Genomic DNA, 16,909 nt, shown 5'->3' on the forward strand with positions numbered 1-16,909 from the left:
CGAGTATCTATGTATGTGTGTCTCACCATCATTAATAATAGCAGTCAGCAAGCTGCCCTTCTTCTTGCTGGCGTGTCGGTCGTAGGACAAACACTGCAGGTCTCTGAAGCTCGTTGCCTCCTTGGGACATGGAGGACGTTCACAGGCCTTGTGCTCCACATTGGCCTTCGGACAGTGTCGCCCACCAGGACCAGGCCTGCACACACACACACACACACACACACACACACACACACACACACACACACACACACACACACACACACACACACACACACACACACACACACACACACACACACACACACACACACACAGTATAGTATGAACAGTTAGAACTGAAGGAGATTGAGGCTATCAAGTAGGGGTGGACGATATGACCTAAAATGTACAATTATTTTTTCAGTTTTTTGCGGTGGCGGTATTATGTCACGGTATTACAAAATTAAAAATGATAGTCTACTCCAAATTTGATTGTTATTGGCGATGTAAGGTAACATATCTTAAGAAAGAAGAAAAACTGATGTTTATTGGCTCCAAAAAATGCCGGATTCACTCTGGATGTGGAAGCTCAAAATGTGGAATAAGTACGTATTATAAAAACCACAGTGACAAACAGCAGTGACACAAGACAGCAGATAGCGCTTCGTCAAAAATCGCGGTGCTTCGAGGCAGTTTAGTTGAAGGGTTTTGAATGCATCTTGGCAGCTTGGCACTCAGCTGGCAGTTCTGTAAGGTTGAGGAAAGTCTTGCTGTGGCAGGGACAAATGCGTTGCACTTGCCACAATGAAATGCAGTTGCAGCCATTTGCTACACAAGAAAAACATTACAAAGCAAAACAAAAACAGTAGTGCATTCCTGTAGTACATTTTTCATCAGGAGGAATGTAAACAGCATCAACAAAACAATTCTCTGGGCAGAACATATGGTGGCATCTTAATATTAAAAATTTGACATCAGTAAAACTTTGCCCATCAACTTTGACTGTTTGAGTGTCCCGATGGAGTCCTGCGTCACACCTCCCGTCTAGTGCAGTTTGATCCTGAATGCAACGATGGAGCCAGGTCTCTGTAAAGATGTGGGCTCAACAGTCAGATCTTCAGTGGCTGGGGTAGCCTGAGTTTTCCTGCAACTGGACATTAGCCAGGAGCCGACTGGGTGGTGGAATAGTCTTAGGTCCTAGCTGGGTTAGCTTAGCTTCTATTGTGGCTCTCATCATCTCGACTCAGCTTTCAGTGGCGTTTGATCCAGCAGGTCTTGCTGGGTGGGCGGCTGTGGACAGTGATCATCTCAAGGTCTGCACACCACGAATTGATCTATTTGCCACACTTCCTTCTCCGATGCTGATGAGTGTTTTCGTTAATATGACATAAGTGCTCCAATAAATATGTCAAGTTCAATTTAAAGGTAATCACACATGACTGTAAAATGCAGTATGGGAAAGTGTATGGGTATGCTCAAAGTACAATCTGTCTCTAAATCAGGGGTATCAAACTCAAGGCCCGCCACGTCATTTTATGTGGCCGCGAATCTGCCAGCAAAAAAAATTTAAAAGTTTAAAAAAATGTAAAAGTTAGACTTGATAATAAAAATATCCCCATAGTCGAAATTATGAGATGGAAAGTCGAAGTTATGAGATAGAAAGTCGAAGTTATGAGCTAGAAAGTCAAAATGATGAGCTAGAAAGTCTAAATGATGAGCTAGAAAGTCAAAAGGATGATATAGAAATTTAAAATGATGAGATAGAAAGTGAAAATGATGATAGAAAGTCAAAATTATGAGATAGAAAGTCATAATTATGAGATAGAAAGTCAAAATTATGATAGAAAGTCAAAATGATGAGGCAGAAAGTCAAAATTATGAGATACTTAAACACAACAGTCATAGAAGCAGCTCTTTGGCTGGTTACTGTACATTTGACATGGAAATGGATTGAGAGTACATTGAAGACTACTTTAAACGTGGCTTTACAACAGATAAAATACTTCACGTGGGATTGTGCAAACGCACCCTTGAAAGGATTTTAAGCTTTGAACAAAGTTATTGTAATAACTTGTGTTTGATATTTGTCTTTGCTATTTTCTTTAATAGTTTGATCTTTGATAGAGTAATGTGGGTTTCTTAACCCTAAATTAAAAGGATTTAAGTTATAATAACAGAAATGTGGTAAAATATATTTTTACATTTATATAACTGCATGTACAATATTTTTGTGTATCAAATGCAGAGACAGTTATTTACCAATGTGTTAGGAGTAGTTACATTTACACCGTCTTACATTTACAACCGGCCCTTTGAGGGCGACCGTGATGCTGATGTGGCCCAGAGTGAAAATGAGTTTGACACCCCTGCTTTAAATCATACTATTCAGCGCCATGGGTTATCAAGCATCAAGCAGCAGGTGATATGACCACAATCAGATGAGGAGCTCCATTCTGCTCTGTGGATTTACGCCTACTGCCAAGATATTAGAATTTGCTGTATTTCTTTTTATCTTAATGTACTGTACAGACACTGACTGTGAATTCTCTGTCCTATCTGGGATTCATCAAACGCACACTCATCAAAATCAATAATAAAATAAAATTTAGCTGCATTATTTTGTGCATGTTTTGTTTCTCCTGTGTGGAAAAGCATTTCAGACCAGTAGGGGCCTAATAGATACAGTACATGTAGAAATTAAATTGGTAAGAAACTACCCCGTTTTTTTCACTTGTTGTGTGTGTGCTATCATATAAGTTAGAAATGTGGTCCTGTGTTAACACATCAACATCATCTATTCTTGAGCCATATGTAATAATACTGCATTCAAACTCCACAAAATGTAGTACACCTGCATTTTGTAATAATTTGCGGCATTTCGTTATAGTTGACTGTTCTAAAATACAAAAAAAGCTTTTTATCATCTTACAAATATAGCCAAACTTAGGGTGTTATGTCAAAAAGTCATTCACGCTTTGATTTCTGACAGGGTTGACAACTGCAATGGTGTCTTGACAGGGCTCTCCAAAAAGAGCATCAAGAAGCTTTAGCTTTAGCTTCAAAATACAGCTACACTCTCTACACTGGCATCCTGTCAGCCACAGAATTGAATATAAGGCAATGCTTATTAATCGTCAATACATAGGGTAGGACCAAAATACTTTAAAGATATGTTTAAAAATGAATGAATGGATGAATTTTGGATCGTTATGATTAATTCTGGAATGCATACAATGAACATTGTTAAATGTTATAATGATTTCTTAATGTAGAATGGTTAGTTATTACATAATGCATGTATTGTTGCATTTTCATGAAAAAAGTGCAACTCCTAGATTTAGTAATAACCACTGCAATATGTTCGAATTTATTACTAAATGCTTTGAAATTCATTACATATTGCTTTCAAGCGGTGTATTAAAAAATGTGGGGTCCATTATATAATGACGTGAATTATATTTTGTCATGGCATTATATAATGTGGTGTTATTACATACTGTGTTGTTACAAGCTTTAATTTAATGTTTTATTCATTTAAAGGGAAATGTTGCCGCATGTTCATGCCACTGCCCCAAGAGAGGGAGTTCAAGTACCTCGGGTCTTGTTTATGAGTAAGAATAACATAAAGCGGGAGATAGACAGGCAGCTCAGTCTGGCGTCAGCAGTAATGCTGGCGTTGTACCGGACTGTTGTGGTAAAGAGGGAGCTGACCTGGAAGGCAGGGCTCTTAATTTGCTAGTCCATCTATGGTCATGAGTTTTGGTAGTTACCAAAAGAATGAGACGATGGATAAAAGCGAGTGAGAAGAGCTTCCTTTGCAGGGTGGCTGGGCTCAGCCTTATAGATAGTCTGAGGAGCTCAGACATCCGGATGGAGCTCGGAGTAGAGCCGCTGCTGGGTCAGCTGAAGTTGTTCAACATCTGATCAGGATCTTCCTCGACGCCTTTATTTAAAGGTTTTCCAGGCAAGAACTGGTAAGAAGCCAAAGGGTAGACCCAGAACACACTGGAGGCATTGTTTGTCTCATCTCTCCTGACGAGACAAACAATGCTCCTGAGCCTCAGGAGCAGGAAAATGTTGGGAGTTGCCCAGACTGCTGCCCCAGCAACCCCGGCCCCAGATAAGCAGAAAGATAATGGATGGATGGATGTGTATGGCAATGTGGTAAATTGAAAGCACACAAAAAACACAGACAAACAGACAGTTATAGGTGACATACGGAGGGTTGTCACATTTCCTCTGTCTGAAATGGACTCCAGTACTACAGGTCCTGCTGCACATGCTCCACTGGCTCCATGGACTCCAGTCTCCGTCCACATGTTGAGGGATGGGAGTCTTACTCACACACTTGCCTGCCCTGCACCACTGACACACACAGATACACACACAGAGATTAAAAGGATTTTAAATAGACAAGTAGACACTCATATTCTGCATCTTGGCAAGTCAACAGGCATCCTCTAAGAGAAGCTGTTGATTGAAGCTGTTGATTGAGAGGTTAGTTTGTTCATGGAAGCAGTGTGTGAAAATAAAATCCCTCACATCCCCTGTTTTCATTGTTGTTACTACTTGTTAACACCCCCCCCCAAAAAAAGGAAAAAAAGAAAAGAAAAATAGAAGCAGTGTGTGGGTGAGACCTACTTTATCTGCACCACACTCTGTTCCATCCAGAGGAGGATCCAGTTTGGTCTTGCAGGCTGCATCTCCCTCCACTAAACACCACAGGCCAGCGCACATCAGGTGCTGAGACACACACACACACACACACACACACACACACATACACACACACACACACACACACACACACACACACATATACACACATATACACACACACTGCTTTGTATTGAGGGGTCTTGCATCATAACACTATTTTATATATCTTTTTTATTACTACTATGGAGGCAACGATAAAGATAAGACGACATCTCATGTGTCAAATCATGTTCGCAGCATTTCAGTTCAGGGAGATTTTCCCTCTGTGGACAATAAAGTATATTGTGTCATATTGTATATTTGTCGATGCTACATCGAGGCTTTTGTCATACGGAAGTGGGCGTGGTTTCATCTATCAGCCCCTTTTTTGCATTTTTCAAAAATGATGCAGTGGATGGACTTAGTTTCAGAACTGGGGGTGAAGTTACACTTTAAATGAGGGAAAATATGAAAATAAAGACCCATCTCTTCTACAAGTCTTTTTCAAATAAAAGCCTGTTTTACTCTGCTTACTTTCTTAAGAAAGTTCTGGGGGTCTTACTTACAAAACAATGCGTAGGATCCACACTAAATGTTTGTGTGAATGCACGTACGCCAAAATATATTCTGATTCATAAAACCTTGCGTAATGCCTGCCATTGAGCAATTTCCTTTTATAAATTCCAAATCAACCTGTAAATGTGCACACCTGAATCAGCCTCACATCCCGCCCTCCACACGCCCACATTCAACCATAAATGGTCAACGCAAAGCACCTCATGAATGTTGATGTATAGAAATGAGCTGCTGATCAGTGGGTCTTTACTGATATGAAAGACCAAGAAAAGGACTTCTTTTAGACGGAAGAAGTGGTTGTGGATGAGGTGGTCTGTGGACACTCGTTCCGTCCTATTTCTTCCATTGGCGCAGTCCTAACAGTTCAAAATGATCCATCATGCAGCATCACACACTACAAGTGTCACCGCAGTATTTACTGTATATGTTTACAGCAATCAGGCTGATTGATTCCAAAATGATCATGACAATCAGTGGTATCCACCAACCTGGTCATCATTTAAAAAAAGAAAGTTTAAAATGTGAAAACAATTTAATTATTTATTCACTTATGATTCATACTGAAAATGATAATATGGAGTTATTGTGCGAGAGCTGTCATTAACTTTGTTTCCACACTTTGCTAATTTGCACAATCCTTACGTGCAGGTAGTGACGATTTGAGGTAACTGGAGGAGGCAGAGAGTGACAGTCACCATGGTAACTCCAGTGAGCTCTGATACTTGCATCGGATAGCTTTTTTCAGTTTGTCTGTGTACGGCAGTGGTGGGCCGTCAGGGCCAGCTAAGCCTTCTCTGCTGGCCTAAACAGAATCACAAAGTTATAGCTATTTTATAATTTTATATCCATCCATCCATCCATTTTCCACCGCTTATCCAGGGTCGGGTCGCAGTGGCAGCAGGCCAAGCAGGCCGACCCAGACCTCCCTCTCACCGGCAACATGTTCCAGCTCATTCTGGGGGATCCCGAGGCGTTCCCAGGCCAGCTGGGAGATGTAATCTCTCCAGCGTGTTCTGGGTCTTCCCCGGGGTCTCTTCCCAGTTGGACGTGCCTGGAAAACCTCCAGTGGGAGGCGTCCAGGAGGCATCCTAATTAGATGCCCGCACCACCTCAGCTGACTCCTTTCGACGCGAAGGAGTAGCGACTCGACTCCAAGCTCCCTCCTGATGACCGAGCTCCTTACCCTATCTCTAAGGCTGAGCCCGGCCACCCTACGGAGGAAACTCATTTCGGCCGCTTGTAGCCGCGACCTTGTCCTTTCGGTCACGACCCAGAGTTCGTGACCATAGGTGAGGGTAGGAACGTAGACCGAGTGGTAAATTGAGAGCTTTGCCTTCCGGCTCAGCTCCCTCTTCACCAAGACGGTCCGGTGCAGCGCCTGCTTTACTGCTGCAGCCGCACCGATCCGCCTGTCGATCTCCCGCTCCATCTTACCCTCACTTGTGAACAAGACCCCGAGATAATTAAACTACTGCGCTTGAGGTAGGCACTCCGTCCCCACCTGGAGGGAGCAATCCACCGGTTTCCGGCAGAGAACCATGGCCTCAGAATTGGAGGTGCTAACTCTCATCCCCGCCGCTTCACACTCGGCTGCAAACCGCCCCAGTGAATGCTGGAGGTCACGATCCGAGGAGGCTAACAGGACCACATCATCTGCAAATAGCAGAGAGGCGATCCCGAGACCCCCGAAACTGACGTTCTCCGCCCCCAGGCTGCGCCTAGATATCCTGTCCATGAAAATCACGAACAGGACCGGTGACAAAGGGCAGCCCTGGCGGAGGCCAACACCCACAAAAAAACTTCCTGCACCGTGCCTTCGAAAAGGTAACGGACGTACACCAGAAGATTGGCCAGATTAACCACATCTGTAGGCTCGTCTACTTGCAGAGAGTAAAACTCACTCTTCTTCACGCGACCGACTAATGTAGCCAGGATGTCTTCGGACAAAGCATCGATGCGGCGCGACACAGTGTTGTTGGACACCGGGATCACGTCCAACTTGTTTGCTTCTCTCTCTCCAATCATACATTCCACCATCTCTTTGGCAGCTGGCAAGCACACGTCTTCGGCGATTGTGTGAGGTAGCCCCTTTCTTGCTATTCTGTGACCAGATATGAAGCACGTAGTGCGTTTTTTGTAGACCCAACACATGAATGAGACTGCAGTTGTTTTGGGCTGTTTTGTAACTCCTCCAATTTCGATATAAAAAATGTAAGGGGCTTTTGACTTGCACTGGCATGCTTGGTGTTCAGGTGGCGACGTAAATAAGAGGGCTTCAGACAGCTGTTAGCCAGAACCTCACTGCACTGTCTCCTAAAAATTACATTCCCCCAAAACTAAAATACATTCTCAATTACGTTTGACCAAAAACGTATTTTCTCCCTGATTACGTTTGTGTTTGACTTATTACATTGACTTATTATAAATACGTTTCTAATCAACATTTTAACACTTTAACATTTTTTTCCCTCTCCACCACCGCCTCTCCTTCTCCCTATTACGCGGTCAGAATACTACCACAACACGCCGCCTGTCTCCGGCATAAATGCGCTCATACACGCACGGGAACAACACCGAGTTGTCGGCCGAGATACCACCAAAACACCCCGCCTGTCTCTAGCAGAAACGCGCTCATCCAGGCCGAGCAACGAGGAACATTACGCGGCTACAATACCTCCACAAAGGCCCGCGTGTAAAATCCGGGAGTAACCGTGACTCTCTTAACCTCTTGAACACTAGCCCTATTTTTAGGTCTCTGCTCGAAAATTGCATACTCATACTAAAGAGAGTGTATTTCTGCAACTACAAGGTCTATTTTAATAATTTTTTGATTGTATAATACAGGTAACACTAGTCAGATGTGCCGATATGTGTAAATATTGTGTATATGTTACTGGTTAATAACAAATACACATATGGCACAGCTCAAATTGAAAAAGTTTCAGTTTCGCCTGAAAAAAAGCACTTGTGTCTAAAATATTACTTGAAATAAGGCCTAAAAATGTTAATGGCATAGCCAAAGTCATAGCACAACAGGTTTTAGAGTCTCTAAAACTGATTTGACTTCGATTGAGTGAAGCAAGCCAGCATAAACCAAGCAAAGGCATGCAAAATTCTCATTTTTGGAAGCAGCAGTTGCATTGCTGTATTCTAATTCTATATACTATATAACTAAATATTAACTATATATTCACTTGTCTTATCTTAAGAGTGTTCAATAATCCTAATAAAGCAGTTTGACACCATTTTCAATAATGTTGAGCAGTTATGATCTGTCATATCTGTCATTCATAACAATAAATGGCTCATAATAAGTGTCTATGTGACACTGGTAAGGCCTGTGATCGGCCGATTTACAAGTGTGAGACCATTTTAGATGTGGGATAGTCCAACGGGAGCCATGCGGGGGTGTTTGAGAATCTCAGTGTCTCTTTACTGACTAAAAATCGCAAAATGCAGGGCAAACCCCCCTCTCTACATGGATTGGTCCACCTCACAGAATCGGCTGCCATTTTGCCATTCATTCCGCCAGCGCATTGATACCAGTCACAGTCATGCAACACAGGATGGAGGACACATGAGCGCCGAAATCCGTTGGAATAAATCCGTTTTACATCGCCAAAACCGTCAAAACGTAAGTTTTTTTACCCAATTTATTTTCTCGTGACCAGTGGCTGATGTTGGCATGTATACCCATAACCTTTGAACGGTTTGAAAGAGAGTAATTTCGATGCCGCTGCTCGTTTCCGGGTCGAATCACGAGCCTGCTAGATGTGCTCATCCGCCATGTGCGATCCGTGCTTCGTGATGAGAGATCATACAAAGAGCACAGTTCGTCGATTTTTGGCCAAAATTGTTGCAAATCTTCTAGATATCTTCCAGATATGATCTTAGTTCATGTATAATTGTGTTTTGCAGTGTGTAAAATGCCATGGTTGTTTCGCCCAGAATTTCTTTGTTACACAGGTATTATTTTTTTATTATTTTATTCCTTTCGCAAAAGTGAATTGTACACATGTACACCACCCCCCCGCCCCCCTCTAGCCCCCTTTAAAGGGGGCTAGAGTGTACAAGAGGTTTTAAGGGTTAGGTTTGGGTGGGGACGTGGCTTCCTAGTGGAAGTTATGGTTAGGGTTAGATGGATACAAATAAATAAAATATACCTCCATAACACCCCGCCACTGTCGGCTCATATCTCCCCAGCAACGAGGCACATCACCCGGCCACAATACCTCCAGAATGTCCCCCGGGTGAAATCCGGGACTTGGTTTTATGGTTCCGAGTGGCGGGCGCTCACCCGTTGGCGCCGGACGCGAGGTCTCCAGCCGCCCCCGCCGTGAGGCACCCCATCGTCAGGTCTGTCAGCCCTCGGAACAGGCAGCGGGTCAACAACTTGTGGGTGGCGGGGGTAGAGGCGAGGCAGATCGCAGAAAAATAATAAAGACTAGAGTATGGCAAAGATATGTTGATGAGAAACGTATTTGTAATACGTCAAACACAAACGTAATCAGGGAGAAAATACGTTTATGGTCAAACGTAATTGAGAATGCATTTTAGTGTTGGGGGAACGTAATTTTTAGGAGACAGGACTGCACCATTAGACCACCATTACAATTTTCCTCTCGCGCACCCCCTAGAGGCAGCTCGCGCACCCCCAGCGACCTGCTGGTTCTTGCACTCTTTAACACTAGTTAACATTATTTTACAGATGATGCTAATTTTATCAGCACTTCCAATGCTGACCACCGGTTTCGGAAGTCCAGCCCTCTACTCAGCACTGAGGAGAGCTAACAGTGCTGATAAAATAATAAGATTTGATTTGAGGTTTGAGTTGGTTTATATCTTTTACAATTGAAATTATTCAAGTCACAAGCAGTCGACACATATCATAAACCATTCAACAACTTAAGATGCTGGAACATACTAAATAAAGGACCACCCTCAGAGGGAGAGCAGCGTGGTAATTGACATAATCATGATATCACATGTGACAGCTTTGGGGAGCACTACATTAGAAGCTTGAACAAAAGACTGAATGAAGAGCGGACACCAGACCAAAACCGCTCACAGCATCCAGTGGGAAGAGGTCAAAGGTCATCAACCAGGAGTCCCTCCCACATTCAGGATATTTTAGGTTTAATTATTTTTTTTATATGTATGATAACCTTTTTTTTCTAGAGAAGCAAATATGCCCCTGTCTTGTGTTTGGAGTAATTCCACTCTTACACATTCTAAACATCAATGGAGCTCCAGTTGTCAGGGTGAGTTGGATATACAATAAATATGTTATTTAAACTGAATAACATGTGATGTTTCTAGGACAAGCAAAGTGTGTTGTACCTCCATATCACTGCAAAAACTGGCATTGGTTCCAAACAGGATCTGGCACTGTCCATCCACACTGTAGTGCATGCCTGGCAGCTTGGGAGGAAGGCGGATCTGGTAACGGCTCCTGGGGTCTGTGTGCAGTAGGCATGCACTGGCTTTGGACCTGTTTAAAAGAACAGGTTTCATAATGTGCAGTGAACTGTTTTATTTCCAAGAGTTTTCTTTACATTGTCAAAGCACAAATGCACAAATGCACACACACACACACACACACACACGCACACACACACACACACATTTAGAGTGGGAAAGATTTTAACAATGTTAGTTGTTATTTTTAAGATGCAAATGAGCATTAATGGTGACATTAAAGAATATACAGTATGAGCCAAAGAGTCCATTTTAAGTGGGATATATATCTGCTATTACTGTAGTTTCCTAGAGCTGATGAGGATTATTGGCCAGCTGAAAGCATTTATCATACTCTGCAAAAATGCTGTTCGCACATTAGGATACAGTCCAAAATGACTGGACCATTAGGCAAGGTAGGCAACCCCCAACTTCTATAGATATACTGATGTGTGATATACAGTATAACCTGCAATAATTTACAAAATCCAGTGTTCCAATCTTGGGGTTATTTTACAAAGTATCAAACATTAGGAGATAAACTCCCAAAGGTAACATTTTTGTTGCAGAAAACAAAACAGTTTTCAATACAAAAAAGGAAAAAGGACAGGAAAACTATGGTGTTCGTCCTAGTGGTGGAAAGAGTGAATAGATCCAAAGTAAAAGTAGCTTTACTATTATAATAAATAATCCATTACAAGAAGAAGTCATGCCATCAAAATTTGACTTTGGTAAAAGTACAGCGATATTATCATTTAAATATCCCGTATTACTTCAGTACTCATTACATTTCATGTTTATTTGGTAAGGACAAATACACATACATAGAGAGTTGCACAACAATTATCCAATGCAATGTATCACAGCATTTTTAGCTACTGCAAAGACATACAGTCTACGGTTCTATTTCATCCTTACTGACCGCCAGAGGCAGTGCTTAACACTGGATATCTTCTGTCTCGCGCATGCACAGGTCGAATATTTATATCAACAAAGTCACCTGTGACCTCGGATGACCCCCGTCGTCTATAAGTTCCGGTGTCATCCTGAGTTCAGCCCTTTTTCATCTTCTCGCTACGCAGGTTAGCTACCATGGTAGCATAAACTGAAACAAAGATGTGTCTACGATCAAGACATATTAGAGGTTGTCGCTGTAGCCTTGTGACCACCGGTCGGAGTTGCGGATCTCTCGCCCTCCAAAGGCTGCGACAAGCTGTCCCTCTTCGGAGGGAGCGGTGTGTTTCGCCGTTCGGACCATCGAGCCCCGGACTGGTGGACGCCCCTATCATCGGTCATCACCAGTCTGATAAGGGCCACCTAAATCGTGAAGACAGCAATCGGTGAGATCGAATAACATTGTTTTCTATAACCGTTGTTCGTTTTCCACAGTTGGTAGAGCGCTTCCGCTCTAGCTAATTGAGTGGCGTGCTAACGAGAGTGTAGCATATACGCTGTCGGCCCGCCATTCACAGTGAGCAGAGTGTCCTGCTCAGGCTAACTTCATGAGATGCTAGATCGACATTAGCATTATGTCCACTGGTTTTGTAACATTACGGCTATCACAGTTAGCAGAGTGTTCCCGCTCAGGCAAACTTGATGAGATGCTAGTTCGACATTAGCATTATGTCCACTGATGTTGTAACATTAGGGCTATCACAGTTAGCAGAGTGTTCACGCTCAGGCAAACTTAATGAGATGCTAGTTCGACTTGATCGACATTGGCATTGTGTCCATTGTGATTTCATTTTTACATCTGACATATTTCACAGTTAGCAGTGTTCTCACTGAGGCTAACTTGGTGAGATGCTAGCTAGACGAAGCTGATACTGGGACTGTGTCTATCGACTTTGTAACCTTACGGCTGTCACAGTTAACAGAGCGTCCCCGCTCAGGCTAACTCGGTGAATGCTAGTTATACAAAATCAACATTGATGTTGTGTCCATTGATGCTTTTTTACGCATTACGGCTGTCGCAGCTGGCAGTGTCCTCACTCAGGCTAACCTGGTGGGACACTAACTAGACTAAGTTAATACTGGGATTGTGTCCATTGATTTTGTAACATTACGGCTATCACAGTTAGCTGAGTGTCTTCGCTCAGGCTAACTGGTGGGACACCACTATTTACAGCGACGGTCCTAGTGAAGAGTGTCCTCGCTCCCCTCTCACTGTAAGGACTGTTTTTTGGTCTGTTTCCACAGTGGCAGAGTGCTCTTGCTCAGGCTAACTGGTGGGTCACCAATATCTGCAGCAAATATCTTAGTGAAGAGTGTCCTCGCTCCCCTCTCACTGTAAGGACTGTTTTTTGGTCTGTTTCCACAGTGGCAGAGTGCTCTCGCTCAAGCTAACTGGTGGGACACCAATATCCGCAGCGACTGTCCAAGTGAAGAGAGTGTCCGGAAAGATCACTCTCCTCTGACTGCCCCCTGCCTGTTCTCTCAACATTCAGCGGAGCGCTCCCGCTCAGACTGATTTGGAATTCCGCATCAACTAGTGGGACATGGGTTCCTCCAGAATCGCGGCCATGTTAAACTCTCCCGGCTGTAGGACCTGAATAGCTCCTCTTCAGCCTGAGGACGGCCCTGACCTCTTGCCTCGAGCATCTGAGGGAGGGCCTCTCGGAGAACCCAGGCAGGACCTGCGGCATCACGCCTTGAGCAGTAAGGTCTGCTAGGCTGGCCAAAGTGGAACACCTGATGCGTGAGGTCTACCTCCCCCTGTCAGGGCAGCTGAATCCAGCCCAACCTACCCTGATAATTTGCATGGCGCTGGCACGCCTGTGTATCTGCAGTGCGATACACAGCAGCTGGAACTTCCACCTGTGAGTGCCTTCTTCAGGCGCCTTCCTGCCCTCACCACCTTTTCTGTTCCTCCCTCCGAGGAATATCTGAGGAAGTTGCATGCATGCTGGAGAGACACCAGGGCTCTCTCCCGCCTTACATCAGATGGCCGAACCCTGACGGCGATGCAGGAGGTGGCAAAATTTGGCCTTGCACGTTTAGCCATTTAGCCGACTATGGCGTCTATCATAGTTTCCCCTGAGGAGACTCTGAGGCCCGATGCCAGGTGCCCTCGACCCCAACGTCGGGTCAAAGATGACCTGCTATCCAGGGCTTATGACACAGCAGCACTGTGGACCGTATCGACAACTCCCTCTCCCACCTCATGCTTGCCCTCGCAGCAGGCTACTTTCGATGCTTCCGCCTCCAGCCTCAGTGATGCTTCATTGCAGGCGTTTGCGCTCATGTCGAGGGAACTTGGACGTATGATGTCCACCCTGGTCCAGACTCGCCGCCAGGTTTGGCTGGTGCAGTCACCCCTGTCTGAGACATGTAGGAGGACCCTCCGTACTGTGCCAGTGGAACCTGGTGAGCTGTTCGAGTCAGCTGCTATACAGGCGCTTCAGCGAACTGTTGAAGCTAACCAGACCAGGCAGCAGTTTTCTGGTCTTTACAGGGACATGCCTGCACCCCGCAGACCTAGGGGTCCCACTTTGGCCACCCAAGGCCGTTTTTTCAGCCTCCAGCTTACCCTAGTAGCCGCCACAGGCCTCAGCGTCCCGCTGAGAGGCCGGACCACTACCCATACAACCCTACCTACGTCCCCCCCAGACAACCTCCGAACTGGGGACTAACAGTCGCCCCCCGCCCTCCCCCCCCAAAGCCTCCAAGGCAGGGGGGCCAGGAGATGTCTCCGGGCCGGCTGTTGTTTTTTTCTCACAGCAGCAGATTTCCAAGGGAGAGTGGTTCACGTCTATCGACGCCTATTCCCATGTTCCCATGGTGCATCACCACAGGCAGTTTCTTCATTTTGCCTTTTAAGGCCGCCACTTTCAGTCCAGGGTGCTTCCTTTCGGACTCTCCCATCTCCCCATGGGTGTTCACAAGGTGTGTTACTGCTGTCCTTTCCTCCTGCAATCACAGGGCGTGAACATACTGCCGTACTTAGACGATTGGCTGACCTGGGCGCCATCCCGGCTTCAGGCGCCACAGGACACTGCTCGCCTTCTCTCACGTGGCCCGGTGGGGCCTCAAGGTGAACATGGAGAGGACCTACCTGAGCCCTTCTCAGAGCATAACCTTCATTAGTGTGGCCCTATGAGGGCCTGTCTGTCGCCCCAGCATGTGGACAACAACCCCCACAACCTCTCCCCCTTCCGAGGGGGCAGACGGTTGCCCTACATCCTTTTCTCCGACTATTGGGTAAACTGACAGCTGCCTCAACTGTCATTCCCTTGGGTTTGCAGATGGCTGAACAGCCTTCACTTGGATGCCTAGTGGCACAGATACAGGGCAATAATAGTATCAAAACAGTGCCTACTCACTCTATCCCCATGGAGGGAGAGTGCATATCTGGCATACAGTGTCCCCATGGGCTCGGTTCCATTCCGCCGGGAGATTGTCACAACAGATACCTGCATCTCAAGGCGGGGTGCAGTGTGACAGAACAGGACTGCTTGGGAGCAGTTGTCTGCTCAAAGACCTCAGGGGCAGGTCAAGGTTCTAGAGCTAGCGCTCAAGCACTTCCTGCCATATTTGAAGGGAAAGCATGTGCTTGTCCGGTTGGACAACACCTCTGCTGTGTTTTCACATAAACCATCAATGGGGCACCAGATCTGCAGAAGTTGCTACGGGGATCACCGTGCCCTTCTGACTTGGGCGGCCCCTCGCCTGACAGCCTGCGGGCAATGTACCCACCAGGAGAACGGAACCAGGTTGTGGTTTTCCTGTTTCGTCACAAGCCTCCACCGGGAGAGTGGCGGCTGCATCCAGAGGTGTTGTCGACCCACTGCCCCGACTGGGTCTCCCTGACGGAGAGGACCGGTCCTCTGGGTCAAGATGCCCTGGCTCGCACGTGGCCAGAGGATCTTCTTTATGCCTTTCCACCATTCCCTCTGATCTTGCTAACGCTTGTCAGAGTTCTTCACCAACAGGAGGGATCTCCTGTCGCAACTAGAAGGTCGGATTTGGTATCCCAATCCCTGCTGCCTTCAACTATGGGTCTGGCCATGGGAGGGCCCGACCGGATGCTGAGTGACTGCATAGAACCAGTCAGACTGACTATTCTGAATGCCAGCGCGCAATCTACCTGCCTGCAGTACAAAAACAGGTGGAAGCTGTTCTCGGACTGGTGTGCGGCTCAGAACAAGGTCCCAGTACAGCGCCCCGTGCCTGCTGTACTGAGTTTCTACAGTCCCTCCTAGATAAGGGCCGGTCTCCCTCTACCCTTGGAGTATACGTGGCCGCTATTTCGGGGCAGCATACTAAGGTCGACAATGACACAGGAGAGAGCCACAGACTGGTGTCCCTCTTCCTAAAAAAAGGGGCTCTGCGGTTGCGTCCCCTGAGCGCCACGAAGGCCCCTGCATGGGACCTACCCTTGGTACTGGACACCTTATGCTTGTCTCCTTTTGAACCCCTGGCACAGGCGGAGCCGAGATGGCTATCGGCCAAAACGTTTTTTCTCCTTGCCGTCAATTCAGCTCAACGTGGGGGCGAGCTGCATGCCCTGTCGGTGAAAGAATTATGTCTGAGGTGGAACTCAGATGACTTGGGTATCACTTTGTGGCCTAATGCAGCATTTGTCTCCAAGGGTGTTGATACGTTCACATATCAACCAGCCTATCCAGCTGGCAAAGTTGACCCCCCCCCCCCATCGGGAGAGGAGAGGTCAAGGCTGCTGTGCCCAGTGCGGGCCCTCAGAGCTTATGTGGAAGCCACCGCCTGCATACGGCAGTCGGAGCAGCTCTTTGTCAGTTATGGTGAGCCTAAGAAGGGCTGTGCTCCTTCTAAAACAGCGCCTATCCCACTGGATAGTGGAGGCCATTGCCTATACATACAAGGCGAGCGACTGCGCTCGGCCATCCGGGGTGAAGGGTCACTCTCCCAAGAGTGTCTCCACGTCAAGGGCAGCCCTGAGAGGTGTGCCTGTGGAGGATATATGTGCTGCGGCCTCATGGGCATCACCGAGCACATTCACCAAACACTACAGAGTTAACGTTGCCACCCATCACCCACTGGGGAGGGTTCTTTGGCCAATTTTCTCTGCCGGAGCTATACGAGGTAGTTACTGTGCTTCCTCGTGACTCTGTTGATATAAGTCATCCAGTGTTAAGCACTGCCTCTGGCGGTCAGTAAGGATGAAATAGAACGAAAGTTACGAATGTAACTACGGTTCTATGAATCCTGGATGACCGCC

At 46.0% G+C, this 16,909-nt stretch overlaps 1 protein-coding gene across 1 annotated transcript in view; it reads right to left on the reverse strand.

Annotated features, from left to right (window-relative positions):
• Nucleotides 1-16,909, reverse strand: part of adamts17 (ADAM metallopeptidase with thrombospondin type 1 motif, 17) — a 153,089-nt gene that overhangs the window by 87,825 nt on the left and 48,355 nt on the right. Inside the window, exons 12-15 of the mRNA XM_076110240.1 lie at nucleotides 10,597-10,747; nucleotides 4,624-4,725; nucleotides 4,202-4,347; nucleotides 27-196 (exon numbers count right to left, since the gene is read on the reverse strand). Of these exons, the coding sequence (XP_075966355.1) occupies nucleotides 27-196; nucleotides 4,202-4,347; nucleotides 4,624-4,725; nucleotides 10,597-10,747 (569 nt within the window). The remainder of the gene's footprint in view (nucleotides 1-26; nucleotides 197-4,201; nucleotides 4,348-4,623; nucleotides 4,726-10,596; nucleotides 10,748-16,909) is intronic.

This window comes from Anarhichas minor, unplaced genomic scaffold, assembly GCF_050575085.1.
Source record: "Anarhichas minor isolate MPS153535 unplaced genomic scaffold, ASM5057508v1 ptg000042l, whole genome shotgun sequence".
Lineage (NCBI taxonomy): Eukaryota > Metazoa > Chordata > Actinopteri > Perciformes > Anarhichadidae > Anarhichas > Anarhichas minor.